The 24,210-nt window shown below is 45.6% G+C and overlaps 1 protein-coding gene across 19 annotated transcripts in view; it reads right to left on the bottom strand.

Annotated features, from left to right (window-relative positions):
* The window catches only part of KLHL29 (kelch like family member 29), a 917,635-nt gene that overhangs the window by 271,081 nt on the left and 622,344 nt on the right, over nucleotides 1–24,210 (bottom strand). For all 19 annotated transcript variants that reach the window (XM_056564303.1, XM_056564304.1, XM_056564322.1 and 16 more), the window contains 2 exons: nucleotides 11,552–11,699; nucleotides 6,251–6,799 (listed from right to left, as the gene is read on the bottom strand). In XM_056564303.1, coding sequence (XP_056420278.1) covers nucleotides 6,251–6,799; nucleotides 11,552–11,699 — 697 coding nt within the window. The remainder of the gene's footprint in view (nucleotides 1–6,250; nucleotides 6,800–11,551; nucleotides 11,700–24,210) is intronic.

The raw sequence follows: 24,210 nt of genomic DNA, 5'->3' as shown, positions 1-24,210 counted from the left end.
AAGCAGTAGGTTTATTCGAATTTCCAATAATGCAACGCGTTTCACCGCTGACGCGGCTTCATCAGGTAAGCCTGGGGTGACACACTGTAAAAAAAAACTCCCTCATGTAATCACCTTACTACTGGGGTGACACACTGTAACAAACCCCCTCCTCATGTAATCACCTTACTACTGGGTTGACACACTGTAACAAACCCCCTTCTCATGTAATCACCTTACTACTGAGGAACACACTGTAACAAACCCCCTCCTCATGTAACCACCTTACTACTGGGGTGACACACTGTAACAAAGCCCCTCCTCATGTAATCACCTTACTACAGGGGTGACACACTGTAACAAACGCCCTCCTCATGTAATCACCTTACTACAGGGGTGACACACTGTAACAAACGCCCTCCTCATGTAATCACCTTACTACTGGGGTGACACACTGTAACAAACCCCCTCCTCATGTAATCACCTTACTACAGGGGTGACACACTGTAACAAACGCCCTCCTCATGTAATCACCTTACTACTGGGGTGACAGAGACAGTGTGCAGTGCAGTAACTTTCTTGCGGCTGGCTGAGCTGCGCCCCCATCAAGAATGCGCTCTTGCATATAGGTGGCACCGGCCCTGGCTGGCCCAAAAGACAAATCTAGTATAAACAACTCCCGACAGGGTATCTGAAAGTAATGTCATCTTTGTTGAGTCAAAAGGAAAAGTAAAGGAAGGCCACATCTGTAAGTCATTGGCTAACAATATTCTAAACCAAAGAACTTGGAAATATTTGTAGGGGTCCTCTGTGCACAAAATCCTTTACTGTTTAGTAATGGAATAAAAATAAAGCGGCACTTACTTGTAGCTTACAAATCCAGGTGAACCAGGGGGGACATGGAGTCACCATAAACAATGCATTTTGGCCATAATCAGTCTTTTTCAAATAGTATTACAGGGTCACATCACGTGATGTGTTTTGTGATATAGCCGCTTGGTATGATATGAGCCTGTAGAGTCATTTTCCCACAGCAACCAATCACAGCTCAGCTTTCCCTTTACCACAGCTTGTTAGCTGAGCTGTGATTGGCTGCTGTGGAAGAATATCTCCATTTTCCCTCCCATAGGTTGATAAATCTGAGCCAATGTATAAAAAATTTAAACATTCACCTGGATTTGTAAGCTACAACTGACTGCCAATCTAATTTTTCAGCAGCGGAATTGGGCAAGTTACCCTACACACAAGCACCACCCCTGATACTAAATGCCAGTACACCAGCTGACTTCTTTAAAATTACTTTGTGCCATACTGGTTAAACATACTTTATATCAATACACCGAGGTTGGTAGATGGGGGTCAGACACTGCCTTGGGTAAATGGAGGCAAATTCAAGAACAGTAGTTCCAAAAATACTTTAACTAGACATGTCTGATCAGTGGTGGTCTGGGGGCACAATGAAAGAGAAGGATGGCACATTGGCTATGCTTTAGTGTTAACCTAGAAAGGTAGAGGACGTCAAAATGGGGGATTGAATTGTAAACTGTGTTGTGGGTTTTGGATCGAAGGTGATTCTGTATTGATAAAATGTTAAAAACTAAACAATTTCAGATGGTGCTATATGGTTTTATCAAGTATGCTTCTATGATACAAATAAATCCCTCCACTCTTACAATAATCTAATTCTACGTATAATAACAAAGACTTAGCAGATCTTGATGTTCAACATCCGGTAATTACCAAAGCTTCACGACACATGAATTCCAATATCCCGGCCTCACTTACAATGGTGATATAATTACACAGTATACCCGCTCACACGCTACATTAAATGAAATCGTCACCCATCTGAGAAGACAACATGACCTGCTGCAAATGAAAAATTTGTGACAATTTTCATGTTCTTCAAGGAAGGGGGAGGGGGGGCGGGTTGGTAGGGCAAGCAAAGGTTAATAATGAACGCACAGTACATTTTCACATGCAAATGAGAATCGTTCCCCTTTGGAAGGGCTGTGGATCTGTAATTAAAGAAAACAAATGCGGAATTTCAATAAGTGCTCTAATGAACTCTAAAAATATCTGTATCCATTCGGCAGCGGTAGACCCGCTCTCGTTCTCCTTACTGGACATCATACAATAATTGCTCGTGAACTTTGCCAAGACTTGTGTGTTAAGTCAGACAATGAAATTGAAAGACTCAGGGATTTAATGAGATGGAACCTCCGGCCCTTTTCAAAAAGATCTTATTATAATGCAAGGCAAGCTCTTGAGAGAAGAAAGGGCGGGAGTCGGTGCAAGTGGTCTAAGTAGCACACGAGTGATGGCATTCTGTACTCAAGAGCCTACCATACTTTCATGCTCATGTCTTGTTCCCAGAAGCAGCAGTCTCTATGGATGACGGCTCAGAAGAGACAATAAAAAACCAGAGCTTCAGACTTCTGTGAAAGGGATTTTATGTATATGGAGCTACGTGTATGTAGTTTATAAGTTCATTAACAGATGTACTGACGTAGTTATATCATCTGCTTCCTTGAGTAGAAAGGGGCTGTATAACAAGAAAGTAAACCCCACACATGCCTCTTCCTGAGGTAAAAACAGGCTTACATACATGCAGAGTAAAAGTGTCTGTTTAAAAGGATTCTCTTGGCGCTAAATATTGCGAAGCTTCGCAATATTTTGGTGCCAAGAGAATCCTTTTAAACAGACACTTTTACTCTGCATGTAAGCCTGTTTTTACCTGAGGAAGAGGCATGTGTAAGCCTCGAAACACGTTGTGATTTGGCTTTAATAAAGATTATTATCTAAACTGACATCTGAGTGGAATGCGCCATCATTCCGGTTGTTCCTGCATCTCCTTCCATTACAACCATCGGCTTGGAATCTCTCCACACCGACCCCGGGAAAGCGGCACCACTTCCTTGGATACCTACAGGACACAGTAGTTGTGACGCATATACAAACTACCAAAGCAGTTTTGCTATTTTTGTTCCTACACGAACACACCTAGAATCTAGCAATACCATCCCATGGGAAGCTCTGCCTTTTTCTGTTTTATAGTAAAATGGGGTAAGGGTCACTCTGAATTAGAGGTACTCTGTTCTCAGGTCTCCTGTATAGAAACAATCAACTTTGAATCCTTGGTACTATGAGAATTTGTTCCTCTGATAGAGTAGGGCTAATAATTAAAGTTAAAACTGTCCACAAGAAACCCCTATGGGACATTTTTAGAACCCCTTCCCCACCATAGAGAAGGCACCTAAAAACTGATGACTTTACATTTGCTTCAGTCCCAATTGAATCAGATCACAAAATGAGTGGTGTTTATGCAAAAGCAATCAAAAAGTGATTTTGAAGGAAAGTGTTGCTAGGGGGCTGAGCTTACATGATCCGGCAAGTTCTGGGGTTTTGGCATGTAAATGTTGGCAAGTAGGATAAATTAACAAAGCATATCAAATGGTCTATTAAGGAAAACAATGATTTAAAGAGCCTGTGTCACATCTCCTGACCTGTCTATTTAGTACATATTATTCCCTAGAATGTAGTAATTCTGGAACAGCTCAGTGCTTTGTCCTTCCTTTCAGAAATTTAAAAATAAATTGCTAACTGGGTGCCAGATGGGGGGCGTATCCCTACTACATACTAACAGTGTCCAATCAGTGCTGGCAGTGTCACACAAGGGGGAAAAGTAACACCCAGATGTCAGTTTATTCATAAATTTCAATAAGGCACAACAGAGGAACGACAGAAATGCTCCAGAATTACATTGAATTTTGTGCCATGGGGCCTTATAATTACTTGTTATCCCCTTCCCCTATATTACTAGGTACTCTGCTTCCCTATGATTATTAGCTACTCCCCTCCCCTAAGATTACTAGGTACTCCTCTCCCCTACGACCACGAGGTACTCCTTTCCCTTAGATTACGAAGTACTCCTCTCCCCTATAATTACTAGGTAGTCTCCTCTCCTATGATTATGAGGTACTCCTCTCCCCTATGATTACTAGGTACTCCTTTCCCTACTATTACTAGGCTCTCCCCCTCCCTATTATTTCTAGGAACTCCTCTTCCCTACGATTACCAGGTAACCCTCTCCCTTATCATTTCTAAGTACTAATCTCCCTGGGGGAGATTTATCAAAACCTGTGCAGAGGAAAAGTTTCCCAGTTGCCTATAGCAACCAATCAGACCGCTTCTTTCATTTTTAACAAGGCCTCTGCAAAATGGAAGAAGCAAACTGATTGGTTGCTATGGGCAACTTTTCCTTTGCACAGGTTTTGATAAATCTCCCCCCCTATGATTACCAGGTACTCCTCTTCTCTATGATTACTATTTACTACTCTCTCCTATCATTACTAAGTACCTCTCTCCTCTATGACTGCTAGGTATTCCTCCCCTTAGGATTACTAGGTACTCCCCTATCATTACTAGGTACTCCCCTCCCCTATCATTACTAGGTACTCCCCTCCCCTATAATTACTAGGTACTCCCCTTTCCTATCATTACTAGGTACTCCACTCCCCTATCATTACTAGGTTCTCCCCTATTTTTACTAGGTACTCCACTCCCCTATCATTACTAGGTACTCCCCTCCCCTATCCTTACTAGGTACTCCCCTCCCCTATCCTTACTAGGTACTCCCCTCCCCTATCATTACTAGGTGCTCCCCTCCCATATCATTACTAGGTACTCCCCTCCCCTATCCTTACTAGGTACTCCCCTCCCCTATCCTTACTAGGTACTCCCCTCCCCTATCCTTACTAGGTACTCCCCTCCCCTATCCTACTAGGTACTCCCCTCCCCTATCATTACTAGGTACTCCCCTCCCCTATCATTACTAGGTACTTCCCTCCCCTATCATTACTAGGTACTTCCCTCCCCTATTATTACTAGGTACTCCCCTCCCCTATCATTACTAGGTACTTCCCTCCCCTATCCTTACTAGGTACTCCCCTCCCCTATCATTACTAGGTACTCCCCTCCCCTATCATTACTAGGTACTCCCCTCCCCTATCCTTACTAGTTACTAGGTACTCCCCTCCCCTATCATTGCTAGGTACTTCCCTCCCCTATCATTACTAGGTACTCCCCTCCCCTATCATTACTAGGTACTCCCCTCCCCTATCATTACTAGGTACTTCCCTCCCCTATCATTACTAGGTACTCCCCTCCCCTATCATTACTAGGTACTTCCCTCCCCTATCATTACTAGGTACTTCCCTCCCCTATCATTACTAGGTACTTCCCTGCCCTATCATTACTAGGTACTCCTAGCACTTTATCAGAGTTGTAGTGTACTCGAAAGACACAACCCCATGGACCACCCTGCTCCTATTTACTGCAGATCTATTTTTAGAAGGACCTGTGTTATTGTTGGATTCTGCCGTTACTTCCATCCTTCCCCATAAATTTTGCTCTTGTCTAATGGCAGCCAGTATAACATTGTGCCCCCACAGCCATAAATATATGACCCCCCCCTGCTGGAGGACCTTTATAAGCATCCCTCACAAGGACTATCCTGCTGTGAAAATAAAACCTGATCTACAATCCCAGACATCTTATTTGTTGTCTTAGAGCGTCACCCATAGAGATGGCAGTGGGAGGGGTCGTAAATCAAGAGCCAATGTGGCCCTTATTAAAGGCGATTTATTTATTGGGGAATTCTGTCGAGTCATGTGAAAAATAAAGAGACTTTTGTATTATGTATTTGGGCTGTGGACTTGTTAGCATCCCTGTGAGCCTGCAGCCCTCATCTCGCTGCTTGTTCTGGAAAAAGGCACGTTTGCAGATAATGCATTATTTAAGAAGGCCGGAGCTCTGGGACCCAAGCTTCACTTTAGATGAAATTTTTTTTTTTTTTTAAAAGGGGCCTTGCTTCTCAACCACAAACTGATGCATTTCAGCAGGATACTTAGAGAGGGCACGTCAGCTCCTTCTATATAAATCAGACTGCAGGAATTCTACTCAACCATTTTCTGGCAAACTCAGTAGGTGTCACAGGGAAATGAGAAGAAATCCGTGTTTTGTTTTACGTCTGGAGAATTGCTTTCTCTTTTTTTTTGTGTGTGTTCATATTTAATTCATAAGAGCTTCTGCGAGGCCACAGAAGAGAAAAAGTGATGGAGAACTCCTAGCGTACACACGTCAGGGATGAAAGACCTTCCTCCGTGACCTTCGCTTGAGCCTGCAACTTGATGTCAATCGCATATCACACGCTGTTCAACCAGGATTAGATCAATGGGAAGGGAACAGAGGAAGTGGTATGACAGCTTACCTTTAGGATACCATGGATCTGTGAATTCATACTTTCCCATTCCAATTGTTCGTAGCATCTGTACACCATTTGGATTTTCACCGGTCAAGGGCTGGTTGTGAGGCAGTTGTGGTGGGGTCTGACCATTGGTAGCTGGCACGCTGTTAGGAAGCGCTGCAGAAGGTACGGCAGGTGGTGGTGGAGGAAGGATGGGACAAGTCATGTGACCATTGCCTATAGCCGTATGACCGGGATGAGGCACCTGGCCGACGCCTGTCAAGGAGGACATAGCTATCGGTTGGCTGTGTCTGTACATTGTTTGGCTTTGTAGGTTCACCACCATGTTGCTCAGAGGTTGTGTGGGCTGCTGGTGCTGTTGGAGTTGGTAATGCGCTGTCATGAGTGGTAACTGCGGGGCAACGTGAGGAGGGATGGTTGGGGTGACGCCTATAATGGGAGCTTGGACATTGGCTGCTTGGCTATATATAGGAGGCTGGGTCATTCCGTAAGTGTGAGCTATAAGAGATGCCTGGGTTGCTGCAGAGACAGTCGTTGCCCATGGAGGGGTGGCTGGAAAAAAAATTAGAATGTATTAAGGATCATGGTAACTTTTACTTTTTCTACATTTTATGGTTTTATAATTCAAGGCAAATAGTTACATTTCTCTGCAAATAAAAAGAAAAACACAATCAGTTTTTGTACAACTCATCTGGGATCAGGGGGAGTATGTGTAGTCCATGTGGGCGATATGGTGCAACAGTTAAAGGGACTGCCTCAGGGGTGTTTGCAATCATCAAAAATCTTAGTATTAAACCTATATCATCGTATGGTGATGTGTTCTTAGGTATTGTGTAGCTATGCAGGTACAGTATATTATTTTTGCAGTATATGAAGTATCTTGTAAAGTTACAACATAGGGACCGAGCTTTGTCTCCTACCGAGCGCTCGAGCTTCAGGCCCCTAACTCAGTATCATCATTTGCTTTTGTGAGAAGTCTATTGACACACCGGATTATGCCTGCAGTTATGAGTGTGCCGCTCAGATCATGTCACTTTCATCTGTATCTTGGGTACCAGCCTTGTGTACTGTACACGTTGGACTCAACACCCACGAAAAGAGGATTTAAAGTTAGTCTCCTGGCACAGCTGGCTTATTTCTGTAAGTCGGAATCATTCCAGTCTATTGAGATTCTAAGGACACTGCCAATCCACATTCACTGTATTATAATGTAGACAGCAGGCATTTAAAGGGGAACTCCTACTAAAAGTGTTGTCTAAATTTAGTGAAAATGATCTGCTTTCATCTCAGAAACAGAGCCTGGCTCTGCTAGGTATTGCAGCTCAGCCTAATTTACTTCAATGAGATGCTATACGCAACACAGCCCATGAACGAGAGTGGCAATGTTTCTAGGGGAACAAAATCCCTGTAAGGCTGCATTCACATATCATTTTTGCAATACTGTTCCCGTATCAGGTTTAAAAAAAAAAAAGTATGTCTCAAAACCGCACCGAACCGCATACAACCGTGTACAACCGTATATACCTCTGTACGGTTTTAAACCGTATACGGTTTGAAAACGGATGTCCGGTTGCATACGGTTTAATAAGTTTAAAAAAGTGCAGAGAAGCACTTCCTGAGTTTGGACTCCTGCCAGGCCGGAAGGAGACCAAGCTCACTGTATTAATTGTGGCAGCGAACAGAACAGAGTCACCTAGTGGACGTTTTTTATATTACATTTTTAACATATTTATGTTGATAAGTTTAAAAGCAAGTGAATGGGAAAGTGTCTGCTAATTACACAAGGAACACTATATTAAAAGGTTTATTTGGTGACAGGTACTCTTTAAGCAGCTCCGCCATGCCTCCTTTGACACTTGGCTGAGAAATACAAAGGAAATTTTATAAGTGCGTCAACCACCATCAGCTCCAGGAAAAACACAGTTTGTATTTATACCCTAACAACTATGCAACAGTGTCTGCAGCTCTTTCCAGCAAATAGAGCAAATAGATTCCCTCGGAACATCTTCTGTGAGCCAGAAGAGAGTGTTTGCTTGTTAGAAATCTTGGGACTCAATACAAAATCCCCCAGAATATCAATAGTAATAAATTACTAGGGTCAGGATGCAAGTGCAATGTGCACCTCCTATCATGAGGAAAGGATGCATCCTTTACGTAGCAGAGCAGTAAAATCACTAGCACATTTCTCTTTCATAGGCTGCAGGCATATTTAAGCCTGCAGCCTACTTAACAATGGAATCCAGGCCTAGGTTGGTGCATTGTAGTGGTATCACTACACCTGCCTTCATAATGAATGATATTAGGTTAATAATTTGCCCACTATAGATATAAAGATATTATTATTAGTATACAGTTGCATTCTCAGTTTTACATACTTCAGAGCTCAGATCCCAAAACATCCAGTGCTGGAGCTCTAGTACCGTGTTTCCCAACCAGTAAGCTTCTGGTTGTTGCAAAAGTACAACTCCCAGCATGCCCGGACAGCCAAAGGCTGTCCGGGCACGCTGGGAGTTGTAGTTTTGCAACAGCTGGAGGCACGCTGGTTGGGAAAAACTGCTCTAATGACCTACATTTTAGGAATAATACTGATTTTAGAAAGAGTAATCTTTCTCCGACTTACAAGAGCTCAGCTAAACTCTTAGGCCGGGATCACACTACGGAATTACCGACCGGAATTCCGCCTAGAAATTTCGGTCGGAAAATTCCAATGCATGAAACTTAACATGCAGGTGAATGGGTTTTCCGTGAACCCATTCACACTGTGGAATTTTCTGGTCGAAAATTCTGATCACAAAATTCCACCAGAACATTCAACCTGCTCAATGTTCTGGCGTAATCCTTTCCAGAGGCATGTCTGAGCGGTCCTAGAGCCCACTGATTCAGTCGCCGCTGGCCACGCATGGAAGCTCCGGATGGAAGTTTCCAGTCCGGAGCGACTCTAGAATGAACCATGTTTGTTGAAAGTTGTTGAAAGTTTCCAGTAACGTTGGCCGAACTGTGATTTCTACATTCAAGATGGCCGACAGTAACCAGATTATTGTTACGTGGGAGGCACAGGAGGAATATCGCTTCTCTTTAAAGGGGTTATCCAGGAAAAAACTTTTTTATATATATCAACTGGCTCCAGAAAGTTAAACAGATTTGTAAATTACTTCTATTAAAAAATCTTAATCCTTTCAATACTTATGAGTTTCTGAAGTTAAGGTTGCTCTTTTCTGTCTAAGTCCTCTCTGATGACACTTGTCTCGGGAAACGCCCATTTTAAATGCAAATCCCCATAGCAAACCTCTTCTAAACTGGGCGTTTCCCAAGAAAGGTGTCATCAGAGAGGACTTAGACAGAAAAGAACAACCTTAACTTCAGAAGCTCATAAGTACTGAAAGGATTAAGATTTTTTAATAGAAGTAATTTACAAATCTGTTTAACTTTCTGGAGCCAGTTGATATATATATAAAAAAGTTTTTTCCTGGCATACCCCTTTAACTAACTACTTTAGGTATTGCTTACCACAAAGAAGTTGGACGTAAACTTTTTTGTACTTCTAAGCCACATATTGTAAGAAACGTAAAAAAATTTTACAATTATTTGGGGGTTCTTTAAGTATTTCCCTTCAGGTTTTGATTCTTGCATTATGGAAAAAATATTTTTTTACGTGACCTAAATGTAACTGCGACTCTCAAGCGATACAATTTGATGTACCCGGGACATAGAGATGTAGGTGTTACATGTAATCCGGGAGATTTATGACAGTATATGGAGCTTTAATTAGAAAAAGAATCAAATTGCGGGAGCAAACATGAGGATGGGACTTTTTGGGAGATGAAGTGACGAGGCGGTGGTGAAATGTCACAACAACATAATGACACAAAGCCATGTCCCTGCAAGAGGCAATCCGAGCAGTAACACCCCGCTCCTCGCTCATTAATCTGGATTTATGTCCTAGGACTTGATGTATTCTACAAACACATATCTCCTGAAATCCAGCATAGGAACACATAGTACTGCGCCCCCCACCCACCTACACTAATGGCACAGAAGCTCCTGGTCTTGTCACTCATAATCACTAGGCTGCTATTTCGAGGAAAGCCTCTGCTACCGGCAGCATTGTAGTGCTCATTAATAATGCACCAATTACCATAATGACTAGTCTATATAATTATATATAGGATGTGTACAGGGCTTCTGTGCTGCCGGGAAACGCAGCACATGACACATTCCGCATTGATTTACTTTTTTTTTTTACAACTTTTGAGTGTGGGTAAAGATAAGTTTGACCAACTACATGACTAACAATTCCCTAACATACCGTATATACTGGAGTATAAGCCGACCCGAATATAAGCCAAGGCCCCTAATTTTACCCCAAAAACCCAGGAAAAGTTATTGACTCAACTATAAGCCTAGGGTGGGAAATACATCATCCCCCCATGTAATCATCCAGACCCCCGTCAACTCCCACTTTGTGCACAAGGAAAGCCGGGGCACCATGCTGAAGATCGCAGGGGGGTCACCGCAGTCGGCCTCCCAGCAATTAGACACTTATCCCCTATGCTGTTTTAATTTTATGGGCATAATTATTATGGTTGTAAAATTAAGTGTCAAATTGACTAATCTGGCATGTTTTGGGCCAAAAACATGTAAAAATATCCCCCTCAGATATTTTCTAAATTTATTACATCTTGGAGATGGTTTTAAAGGGGTACTCCGCCCCTAGACATCTTATAAGATGTCTGATCGCGGGGGTTCCACCACACCCGGCATTCGTTTAGAGCGTTGGGTGCAGTGCCGGAAGCTTGTGACATCACAGCCACGCCCGCTGGTGATGTAACTGCCACGCCCCCTCAATGCAAGTCCATGGGAGGGGGTGTGACGTCCGTCACACCCCCTCCCTTAGACTTGCATTGAAGGGGCGTGACCGTGATGTCTCGAGCCTCCGTCCCACATTGCCAGTCATCCGGCACAGAGCAAAGTTCACTCCGTGCATCGGTTGTCTTGGGTGCCGCAGCCAAGATCGCGGAGGTCCCCAGTGGCGGCCCCCCGCGATCAGACATCTCCTCACCTATCCTTTGGATCGGAGATAAGACGTTTACGGGCGGAGTACCCTTTAAAAGGGGTTCACACATTGTAAAATCAAAACAAACAGTACAGTATAATAAAAGGTATTCAAAACTGCATTTTTTTTTTTAAATCTACTAATGTGTCCCATCAAAGTCTATAGAAAGGTGCACACACATGGAATAAAAAATGAACAGGTTAGTCCTGGGCTTCAGAGCTTCACTCTTTTCAGGGCCGGTCATGGCTTACCTGGGTTTTCGCCTTTCCTCATCTGCTTGGATGGAGGCTCCTCAGTATCCCACGGAGTGGACTGGTTGATAGGAGTCTGACCCCACCTCACGCTGGTTGCAAGCAATTGCCCTTGTGACTGCTTCTCGGCCTTGGATAGCACAGGCGTCTGAAAAGGGAACAGGAATTTGACTTAGATAGAAGCTACAAGGAACATTTGTCATCATCACTAAATGGAAGAACAAGAGATGAATGGAACAAACAAAAGTTTCAGGGATTCAAAAAAGTAAAAGTTATTGAGGCAGATTTATCAAAATCTGTGCAGAGGAAAAGTTGACCAATTGCCCATAGCATCCAATCAGATTGCTTCCGTAATTTTTTCTGAGGCATTTTCAAAAATGAAAGAAGCGATCTGATTGGTTCCTAAGGACAACTTGTCAACTTTTCCTCTGCACGGATTTTGATAAATCTTCCTCATTGTTCTCTGTTATCCGTCATTTCTGAGACACATTTTCAAAAACATTGGCAGAAGTACAAGCAGCACCCTAAATTGGCCTTAAACAGGTACTCCGCCCCTGGACATCTTATCCCCTCTCCGAAGGAGAGGGGATAAGATGTCTGATCACGGGGGTCACACCGATGGGGACCACCACGATCTCCATATTGCATCCGGTGTTCGTTTAGAGCATCAATGCAGTGCTTGCGGAATTCCCAACAAAGAATAAACAGGTTCATTCTTCTGGCTGATCAATTGTATAGGCAGAATTCTCTGCCGATAAAATTCTGCACTGTGAATGGGTCCGCGGACCCATTGGGGGAGATTTATCAAAACCTGTGCAGAGGAAGAGTGGTGCAGTTGCCCATAGCAACCAATCAGATTGCTTCTTTCATTTTCCACAGGCCTCTTTAGAGGCCTGTGGAAAATGAAAGAAGCAATCTGATTGGTTGCTATGGGCAACTGCACCACTCTTCCTCTGCACAGGTTTTGATAAATCTCGCCCATTGACACTAATGTTAGGAGTTCACACCACAGAATTCTGTCAAGGACTTCCGCGCCAATTCCTCAGTGTGAACATACCCTTAGGATTGTGACCCTGAACAGGGACTGGAATAAAATCTGTACAATAGTAATAAATTTGTCAGTGTTTAAAAAAAACAAAAAACATGAAATAAAAAAGTAGAAATAATAATATAATAGTAATAGAAGTAAATGTAGACTACTGGCTGTCCAGTTTGTTGATGGTTTCCATTCCAAAATAAACTGTTTAGTCAAATAAACAGCTGATAAAGATACATTTCAAAGATGCCCGATATACCAGACAATAGTGACAATGCTAATCTAAGGTGGAGCTTGACTTGAAATCCTAGGATTCCTCCATTGGCGAGCCTCGGGCTGCTCCTCTCATCACTCAGTAACAATCGTTCCTTCGTGATGAATTACGCAGAAAGCAGCAGTATTAATAAAATGAAGATCATAGAACATTCTTCTCCGGCTCCTATCACAGGATCTTGAATTTCAAAATTGACATTAAAATGCCCCGCCAGTAGATTTCATCAGATATCTGGTTAAATAATCATTTTACTTTTGAAACAAAAAGCAGCGTTTTGTCTTCTCCCTACTCATATATATGGAAAAACATGAGAATTTATGCAACGAGAACTGAGAGTTATGTAGCTGGCGGCTTTACTTACTAGATGGCATCAGGCATGCTGTATTTATTGGTGCGCTAGCTGGAATATATATATATATATATACTTTTTTTTTTTTTTTTATTGAACTTTCCTTTTAGTGAATTTAAATTTATTGTATGGAAAATTGCTTCAATACCAATTCTATTGTACAGCATCTTATAGGAATTGTTTAATTTACAATATCCCAGTACAGCTACATTGTCAGCTATTTTATCGTCAATTAATTTTATACTTAAAGGGGTACTCCACCCCTAGACATCTTATCCCCTATCCAAAGGATAGGAGATAAGATGTCTGATGGCGGGGGTCCCGCCGCTGGGGACCCCCGCATACTACCATGCAGCACCCACCTGTAACGGCTTCCGGAACCGCTGGAGGCCCTCAGGATAATACCATCCCGACCACAAGAACGGAAGATCGTGATGTCACGCCCCCTCCCATAGACTTGCATTGAGGGGGCGGGTGTGACACCACACAGGGGCGGAGTCGTGACGTCACGATCTTCCATTCTCGTGGTCGGGATGGTAACAGCCTGAGGGCCTCCAGCGATTCCGGAAGCCGTTACAGGTGGGTGCTGCATGGTAGATTCAGGGGGTCCCCAGCGGTGGGACCCCCGCCATCAGACATCTTATCTCCTATCCTTTGGATAGGGGATAAGATGTCTAGGGTTGGAGTACCCCTTTAAAGGGGTATTCCGGAATAAAAAGAAATGTTCAAATCAACAATTGGCACGAAGTTATAGAGATTTGCAAATCACTGCTATTTAAAAATCTCAAAACTTTTAGTCCTTATCTAAAAGTTGTGTGGTTCTTTTCAGTTAGAAACAGTGCTCTCTGCTGCCACCTCTGTCCATGTCAGGAACTGTCCAGAGCAGGAGAGGTTTGCTATGGGGATTTGCTCCTGCTCTGGACAGTTCCTGACACCAGAGAGGTGGCAGCAGAGAGCACTGTGGTTTGACTGGAAAGACTACATGACTTCCTCCAGGGTATTCAGACATTTACAGATCTGTCTAACTTTCTGCCACCAGTTGATATGAACTTTTTTTTCCCTTTAGAATAATATTATTTAGAATAGTAGAGGTTACCTGGTTAAAGGGGTACTCTGGTGGAAAACTATTTTTTTTTTTTAAATCAACTGGTGCCAGAAAGTTAAACAGATTTGTAAATTACTTCTATTTAAAACTCTTAATCCTAGGAGGATTTATCTGCTGCTGTATACTCCACAGGAAGTTGTATTTCTTTCTGGAGTTTTTTTCAGTCTGACCACAGTGCTCTCTGCTGACATCTCTGTCCATATCAGGATTTGCTATGGGGATTTGCTCCTACTCTGGATAGTTCCTGACATGGACAGAGGTGGCAGCAGAGAGCACTGTGGTCAGACTGAAAAGAACTCCAGACAGAAATACAACTTCCTCTGGAGCATACAGCAGTTGATAAGTACTGGAAGGATTATGATTTTTAAATGGAAGTAATTTACAAATCTCTACAGTATAACTTTTTCGCACCAGTTGATTTGAAAAAAAATATTTTCCACCTTCCACCAAAGAGTACCCCTTTAAAAAAACATGTTTCCAAATAGTCTAATAGAGGGACCCATTATAAGGGTCCTCTTTTAACCCCTTCATGACCCAGCTAGTTTCGGCCTTTATGACCCAGTATGTTTTTTCAAATCTGTCTCTTATTTTTGTGAAAAACTCTAAAACATTGTGAAAAATTTGAAAAATGTTCATTTCTCTATGTTTGAAACTCTCTACTTGTAAGAGAAATAGTCATGCCAAATAAATTTAGTTATTAATTCACATCCACAACATCTCTACTTTATGCTGACATCATTTGTTAAACATTCTTTCACTTTTTATGACATTAGAAGGCTTATGTTATTATGAGCATTTTTTCAAATTTTCGACAAAAGTTTTAAATCAAATTTTTTTAGGGACCACTTGAATTCTGAATATATGTGTATATATATATATATATGCACACACATGTGTGTATATATATATATATATATATGTATACGTGTATATATATATATATATATATATATATTTATTTATTTTTTACTTCTGTACAACAGCTCCGCCTAGTGTCTGACCAGCCAAGCACACGATGCAGTAGCAGGTTTAGGACACTAGGGGGAGCTGTTGTACAACTAAACAGCTCATTTACCGAAAAAAATTTAAATAAATTACTGCACTTGTTTCACCAGGAAGTGAAGCATGCAGGAGGGCACAGCTACAGGAGCTCAGGACCGGTAAGGGACATCGGGGAAGGGGGACAGGACACCGGGGACACTAAGCAGAGCAATGTGTGTGTCCCGATCCCCTCTGCTCAGGATTTTCATTACGAAACGCTGCCATCGCCTAGTCAGATATGACTAGCTCATAGTAGCGATTGCGGTGGAGGGGTGTTTACCAAACCCCCCTAGGTCCCGCGGCAAGATGGCTGGCTTTTATTGATAACCACCATCTTACTGGGCGCGGCCAGTATCTGCATGACGTACATGTACGTCATAGGTCGGGAAAACCTTCCCGGTCATGACGTACATGTATGTCATGGGTCGGGAAGGGGTTAAAAGAGCAAGTGAAGTGTAGCTACAAAGATAGCAACAATAAATGTTTGCATTACACTGAAAGTTCACAATTAAAACTGTGCCATTCTTCAGTTTACCTGTGATGGCGCTGCAGCAAATTTGAAAATTTAAGTAAATCCTCTGGGCCGTGAGAAGTCACGTCTCACAAGTTGCACAAGCATGCTCAGGCAGCCTTTGACTGTTCGGGAATGCTGGGAGTTGTAGTATTGCAACAGTTGGAGGCACCCTAGTTGAGAAACACTGTTCTAAGTATTTGTGCCCCCCCCCCCCCCAGTACAGATATACACAATAGACACCTTGACCTCTGTGAAACACCTACAGACAAGAGAACGTTGGACAGCCACAGTGACTCCAAGGTCTGAAGTGAACTGAAGCTCACGGAAATCTGCATCCAATTCTGGTAATAATAGAGACAGACTGAAAACAGAGGAATCATCCAACATAGCTACAAAAATAACTAAAAACGTGAATATAACAGCTGCTGGAGTATGAATCTCCTTCCTAATACTGCACTTCCAGGCAAGAGATTAAACAGCCTGGTAACAAGACCCTGGCCCGCTGTTCACCCCTCATCTGCCAATCCCGTTAATAACGCCAAAAAATTCTTGAATGAGAAACACATTGGGTTAAAGTAACTTATGAGGAAAACCGAGGGAGCCCTAATAGTCCACACCAAAATGCTTCTAATAGAAAGGGTATGTGCTCTAATATCAGACACTAGATAAAAAATTATGGGATAATGACCAAAAGAATACCCAGGGTTGGGACTAAAGGGTATGTGGTGAGGGTGTGATGAGGGCAGATGGAATTATCCTGGGGGCAGATGGCATTAACCCCTTGTGCTCGTGATGCCATGGCGTGGTTTATCCTCTACACCACCCAAAGGAATACTGCTGGATCCTGGGCTAGGCACGAGGCCAAATAATGGCTCCGACACAAAGTTACATAACAACGGCAGCTTTACTGAGTCAGACAGACATAATAGTCTATACAGCTTGGCTAGGCCCACGGAGGTGACCAGTGACTTCAGAGACCTTAAGGCTTGCTGGGACTTATAGTGGACTTGGACAATTTGGATGCAGGCCACGCTGACTGAAGACAGGATGAACTGGACTCAGGGTTCAAGTCCTGCAGGAACTCATTGGAACGGTGTTCCTGCACTTTTTCCACAGCAGGAACGCAGTTCCCATTAGCAGGAGTCCTGCAGGACCAGCCCTTAAAGGGGTACTCCGCCCCTAGACATCTTATCTCCTATCCAAAGGATAGGGGATAAGATGTCTAATCGCGGGGGTCCCGATCTCGGCTGTGGCACCTCAGACATCCGGTGCATGGAGTGAACTTCGCTCCATGCCGAATGACTGGCGAAGGGGGGCAGAGGCTCGTGACATCACGGCCATGCCCCCTCAATGCAAGTCTATGGGAGGGGGCATGACCATAGACTTACATTGGGGGGGTTGTGACATCACGAGCCTCCGGAGCTGCACCCAACGCTCTAAACGAATGCCGGGTGCAGCAGGGAGAATGCGGGGGTCTCCAGCAGAGGGCCCCCTGCAATCAGACATCATATCTCCTATCCTTTGGATAGGGGATAAGATGTCTCTGGGTGGAGTACCCCTTTAAGTGGAAATCTTGGGTGAGTACCCACACTTTTTTTTCCCAGGACTTGACCCCTGCCTGGACTGACTTGACTGACAGACTATGACTGACTTCACTCCTTCTGTAGCTTACCAGGCTTTCACTTGACCTGTAGGGCAATGGACTTGAGAATCCATGACTGACACACACTAGGAATGAGCTAGCTACACCCAGGGCTTATATGGGGGAGACTAGGAGGGGTCTCATAGGTCATCCTTAGGTCACATGGTCACTGATACCTCACTGGGTTACAATCACATGACAACAGGTTAATCACATGACAACAGGTCTTTTAAAGCTATAACACATTTTATATACAACACACAGCATAATATAGGCACTTAAGGGAGTAGGTAGAACATAAGTGCAGTGGGGGCCCAGGGGCCACTGTATGGAGTCTGCCGAACAGGGCAGCTAGGGTACAGGGGTGCAACTCCTGTACTGGGCCACCACAGGTATGTATATGTGTGCAACCATTTTGTTATTACTCTAGAGCAAAGTTTCCTAACCATTTGTCCTCCAGCTGTTGCAAAACTACAACTCTCAGCATGCCCAGACAGCCTTTGGCTGTCTGGGCATGCTGGGAGTTGTAGTTTTGCAACAGCTGAAGGCACACTGTTACGCCGAGCGCTCCGGGTCCCCGCTCCTCCCCGGAGCGCTCGCAACATCCTCGCTACGGCAGCGCCCCGGTCAGATCCACTGACCGGGTGCGCTGCGATACCGCCTCCAGCCGGGATGCGATTCGCGATGCGGGTGGTGCCCGCTCGCGATGCGCACTCCGGCTTCCGTACCTGACTCGCTCTCCCTCGGTCCTGTCCCGGCGCGCGCGGCCCCGCTCCCTAGGGCGCGCGCGCGCCGGGTCTCTGCGATTTAAAGGGCCACTGCGCCACTGATTGGCGCAGTGGTTCCAATTAGTGTCTTCACCTGTGCACTCCTTATGTATACCTCACTTCCCCTGCACTCCCTCGCCGGATCTTGTTGCCCTTGTGCCTAGTGAAAGCGTTCCCTTGTGTGTTCCTAGCCTGTGTTCCAGACCTCCTGCCGTTGCCCCTGACTACGATCCTTGCTGCCTGCCCCGACCTTCTGCTACGTCCGACCTTGCTTTTGTCTACTCCCTTGTACCGCGCCTATCTTCAGCAGTCAGAGAGGTTGAGCCGTTGCTAGTGGATACGACCTGGTTACTACCGCCACAGCAAGACCATCCCGCTTTGCGGCGGGCTCTGGTGAACACCAGTAGTAACTTAGAACCGGTCCACTAGCACGGTCCACGCCAATCCCTCTCTGGCACAGAGGATCCACCTCCTGCCAGCCGGCATCGTGACAGTAGATCCGGCCATGGATCCCGCTGAAGTCCCTCTGCCAGTTGTCGCCGACCTCACCACGGTGGTCGCCCAGCAGTCACAACAGATAGCGCAACAAGGCCACCAGCTGTCTCAACTGACCGTGATGCTACAGCAGCTACTACCACAGCTTCAGCAATCATCTCCTCCGCAAGCTCCTGCACCTCCTCCGCAGCGAGTGGCCGCTTCAGGCCTACGACTATCCTTGCCGGATAAATTTGATGGGGACTCTAAGTTTTGCCGTGGCTTTCTTTCACAATGTTCCCTGCACTTGGAGATGATGTCGGACCAGTTTCCTACTGAAAGGTCTAAGGTGGCTTTCGTAGTCAGCCTTCTGTCTGGAAAAGCTCTGTCATGGGCCACACCGCTCTGGGACCGCAATGACCCCGTCACTGCCTCTGTACACTCCTTCTTCTCGGAAATTCGTAGTGTCTTTGAGGAACCTGCCCGAGCCTCTTCTGCTGAGACTGCCCTGCTGAACCTGGTCCAGGGTAATTCTTCCGTTGGCGAGTACGCCATACAATTCCGTACTCTTGCTTCTGAACTATCCTGGAATAATGAGGCCCTCTGCGCGACCTTTAAAAAAGGCCTATCCAGCAACATTAAAGATGTTCTGGCCGCACGAGAAATTCCTGCTAATCTACATGAACTCATTCATCTTGCCACTCGCATTGACATGCGTTTTTCCGAAAGGCGTCAGGAGCTCCGCCAGGATATGGACTTTGTTCGCACGAGGCGTTTTTTCTCCCCGGCTCCTCTCTCCTCTGGTCCTCTGCAATCCGTTCCTGTGCCTACCGCTGTGGAGGCTATGCAAGTTGACCGGTCTCGCCTGACACCTCAAGAGAGGACACGACGCCGCATGGAGAATCTCTGCCTGTACTGTGCCGGTACCGAACACTTCCTGAAGGATTGTCCTATCCGTCCTCCCCGCCTGGAAAGACGCACGCTGACTCCGCACAAAGGTGAGACAGTCCTTGATGTCAACTCTGCTTCTCCACGTCTTACTGTGCCTGTGCGGATATCTGCATCTACCTTCTCCTTCTCTACGATGGCCTTCTTGGATTCCGGATCTGCAGGAAACTTTATTTTGGCCTCTCTCATCAACAGGTTCAACATCCCGGTAACCAGTCTCGCCAGACCCCTCTACATCAATTGTGTTAACAATGAAAGATTGGACTGTACCATACGTTACCGCACGGAGCCACTCCTAATGTGCATCGGACCTCATCATGAAAAAATTGAGTTTTTGGTCCTCCCCAATTGCACTTCCGAAATTCTCCTTGGACTACCGTGGCTTCAACGCCATTCCCCAACCCTGGATTGGTCCACAGGGGAGATCAAGAGCTGGGGTACCTCTTGTTTCAAGGACTGCCTTAAACCGGTTCCCAGTACTCCCTGCCGTGACCCTGTGGTTCCCCCTGTAACCGGTCTCCCTAAGGCCTATATGGACTATGCTGACGTATTTTGCAAGAAACAAGCTGAGACTCTACCTCCTCACAGGCCTTATGACTGTCCTATTGACCTCCTCCCGGGCACTACTCCACCCCGGGGCAGAATTTATCCTCTGTCCGCCCCAGAGACTCTTGCTATGTCTGAGTACATCCAGGAAAATTTAAAAAAGGGGTTTATCCGCAAATCCTCCTCTCCTGCCGGAGCTGGATTTTTCTTTGTGTCCAAAAAAGATGGCTCCCTACGTCCTTGCATTGACTACCGCGGACTTAATAAAATCACGGTAAAGAACCGCTACCCTCTACCTCTTATCTCTGAACTCTTTGATCGCCTCCAAGGTGCCCACATCTTTACCAAACTGGACTTAAGAGGTGCTTATAATCTCATCCGCATCAGGGAGGGGGACGAATGGAAAACGGCATTTAACACTAGAGATGGACACTTTGAGTATCTGGTCATGCCCTTTGGCCTGTGCAATGCCCCTGCCGTCTTCCAAGACTTTGTTAATGAAATTTTTCGTGATCTCTTATATTCCTGTGTTGTTGTGTATCTGGACGATATTCTGATTTTTTCTGCCAACCTAGAAGAACACCGCCAGCATGTCCGCATGGTTCTTCAGAGACTTCGAGACAATCAACTTTATGCCAAAATGGAGAAATGTCTGTTTGAATGTCAATCTCTTCCTTTCCTAGGATACTTGGTCTCTGGCCAGGGACTACAAATGGATCCAGACAAACTCTCTACCGTCTTAGATTGGCCACGCCCCTCCGGACTCCGTGCTATCCAACGTTTTTTGGGGTTCGCCAATTATTACAGACAATTTATTCCACATTTTTCCACCATTGTGGCTCCTATCGTGGCTTTAACCAAGAAGAACGCCAATCCTAAGTCATGGCCTCCTCAAGCGGAAGACGCCTTTAAACAGCTCAAGTCTGCCTTTTCTTCTGCTCCCGTGCTCTCCAGACCTGACCCATCTAAACCCTTCCTATTGGAGGTTGATGCCTCCTCAGTAGGAGCTGGAGCGGTTCTTCTACAAAAAAATTCTTCTGGGCATGCTGTTACTTGTGGGGTTTTTTCTAGGACCTTCTCTCCGGCGGAGAGGAACTACTCCATCGGGGATCGAGAGCTACTGGCCATTAAATTAGCACTTGAGGAATGGAGGCATCTGCTGGAGGGATCAAAATTTCCAGTTATTATTTACACCGATCACAAGAATCTCTCCTATCTCCAGTCTGCCCAACGGCTGAACCCTCGCCAGGCCAGGTGGTCTCTGTTCTTTGCCCGGTTTAATTTTGAAATTCACTTTCGCCCTGCCGATAAGAACATTAGGGCCGATACTCTCTCTCGTTCCTCGGATGCCTCGGAAGTAGAGCTCTCTCCGCAACACATCATTCCTCCTGACTGCCTGATCTCCACTTCTCCAGCCTCCATCAGGCAAACTCCTCCAGGGAAGACCTTCGTTTCTCCATGCCAACGCCTCGCAATCCTCAAATGGGGTCACTCCTCCCATCTCGCAGGCCATGCGGGCATCAAGAAATCCTTGCAACTCATCTCTCGTTTCTATTGGTGGCCGACTCTGGAAACGGATGTTGTTGATTTTGTGCGGGCCTGCACTGTCTGTGCCTGGGATAAGACTCCTCGCCAGAAGCCTGCTGGTCTTCTTCATCCTCTGCCTGTCCCCGAACAGCCTTGGTCTCTGATTGGTATGGACTTTATTACAGACTTACCCCCATCCCGTGGCAACACTGTTGTTTGGGTGGTCGTTGATCGATTTTCCAAGATGGCACATTTTATTCCTCTTCCTGGTCTTCCTTCAGCGCCTCAGTTGGCAAAACAATTTTTTGTACACATTTTTTGTCTTCACGGGTTGCCCACGCAGATCGTCTCGGATAGAGGCGTCCAATTCGTGTCAAAATTCTGGAGGGCTCTCTGTAAACAACTCAAGATTAAATTAAACTTTTCTTCTGCTTATCATCCTCAATCCAATGGGCAAGTAGAAAGAATTAACCAGGTCCTGGGTGATTATTTACGGCATTTTGTTTCCTCCCGCCAGGATGACTGGGCAGATCTTCTTCCATGGGCCGAATTCTCGTACAACTTCAGAGTCTCTGAATCTTCTTCCAAATCCCCATTTTTCGTGGTGTACGGCCGTCACCCTCTTCCCCCCCTCCCTACTCCCTTGCCCTCTGGTTTGCCCGCTGTGGATGAAATAACTTGTGATCTTTCCACCATATGGAAAGAGACCCAAAATTCTCTCTTACAGGCTTCATCACGCATGAAGAAGTTTGCTGATAAGAAAAGAAGAGCTCCCCCCATTTTTTCTCCCGGAGACAAGGTATGGCTCTCCGCTAAATATGTCCGCTTCCGTGTTCCCAGCTACAAATTGGGACCACGCTATCTTGGTCCTTTCAAAATCTTGTGCCAAATTAATCCTGTCTCTTACAAACTTCTTCTTCCTCCTTCTCTTCGTATTCCTAATGCCTTTCACGTTTCTCTTCTTAAACCACTCATCATCAACCGTTTCTCTCCCAAACTTATTTCTCCTACTCCTGTCTCCGGTTCTTCAGACATCTTCTCCGTAAAGGAGATACTGGCCTCCAAAAAGGTCAGAGGAAAAACTTTTTTTTTAGTGGACTGGGAGGGCTGTGGTCCTGAAGAGAGATCCTGGGAACCTGAGGACAATATCCTAGATAAAAGTCTGGTCCTCAGGTTCTCAGGCTCTAAGAAGAGGGGGAGACCCAAGGGGGGGGTACTGTTACGCCGAGCGCTCCGGGTCCCCGCTCCTCCCCGGAGCGCTCGCAACATCCTCGCTACGGCAGCGCCCCGGTCAGATCCACTGACCGGGTGCGCTGCGATACCGCCTCCAGCCGGGATGCGATTCGCGATGCGGGTGGCGCCCGCTCGCGATGCGCACCCCGGCTTCCGTACCTGACTCGCTCTCCCTCGGTCCTGTCCCGGCGCGCGCGGCCCCGCTCCCTAGGGCGCGCGCGCGCCGGGTCTCTGCGATTTAAAGGGCCACTGCGCCACTGATTGGCGCAGTGGTTCCAATTAGTGTCTTCACCTGTGCACTCCCTATGTATACCTCACTTCCCCTGCACTCCCTCGCCGGATCTTGTTGCCCTTGTGCCTAGTGAAAGCGTTCCCTTGTGTGTTCCTAGCCTGTGTTCCAGACCTCCTGCCGTTGCCCCTGACTACGATCCTTGCTGCCTGCCCCGACCTTCTGCTACGTCCGACCTTGCTTTTGTCTACTCCCTTGTACCGCGCCTATCTTCAGCAGTCAGAGAGGTTGAGCCGTTGCTAGTGGATACGACCTGGTTACTACCGCCGCAGCAAGACCATCCCGCTTTGCGGCGGGCTCTGGTGAACACCAGTAGTAACTTAGAACCGGTCCACTAGCACGGTCCACGCCAATCCCTCTCTGGCACAGAGGATCCACCTCCTGCCAGCCGGCATCGTGACACACACCAGTTAGAAAACTCTGCTCTAAAGTATCTAAAATAGAAAAATAAATATGCTGAGGGGTTTCTGTTGCAGGATGCCTCCTAATAGCCACAGACTGTGCTCCTAGGCAGCATTTTGGGCTGTTCGTGTTTTTGGGAGCAAAAAAAGATGGTCCAGATGCAAAAAAAATTAATAAAAAATAAACTTCTATTTATTAATTTTTTTTGGTAAATTTTTTTCAGCCATTTACTGAGTGGAAACATAGCCTAAGCCTGCCCCTTTGCACCAAATGCACACCTATTAAAGGGGCACTCTGCCCCTAGACATGGAAAGGGGATAACATGTCTGATCATGGAGGGTCCGGCCGTGTGGACCCCCCGCGATCTCGGGGGCAGTGCTACGGCGCCCCAGGCCTCCGTCATCGTGACGTCATGCCACGTCTTTTTCCATTCATGTCTATGGGAGGGGGTGTGATTGATGGCTAGTACAAAGCTGTCACGCCTCCTCCCATAGACATGAATGGAGGGGGCA

This window comes from Hyla sarda, chromosome 3, assembly GCF_029499605.1.
Source record: "Hyla sarda isolate aHylSar1 chromosome 3, aHylSar1.hap1, whole genome shotgun sequence".
In the NCBI taxonomy this organism is placed as follows: Eukaryota; Metazoa; Chordata; class Amphibia; order Anura; family Hylidae; genus Hyla; species Hyla sarda.
This window is presented reverse-complemented; position numbering and strand designations above follow the sequence as displayed.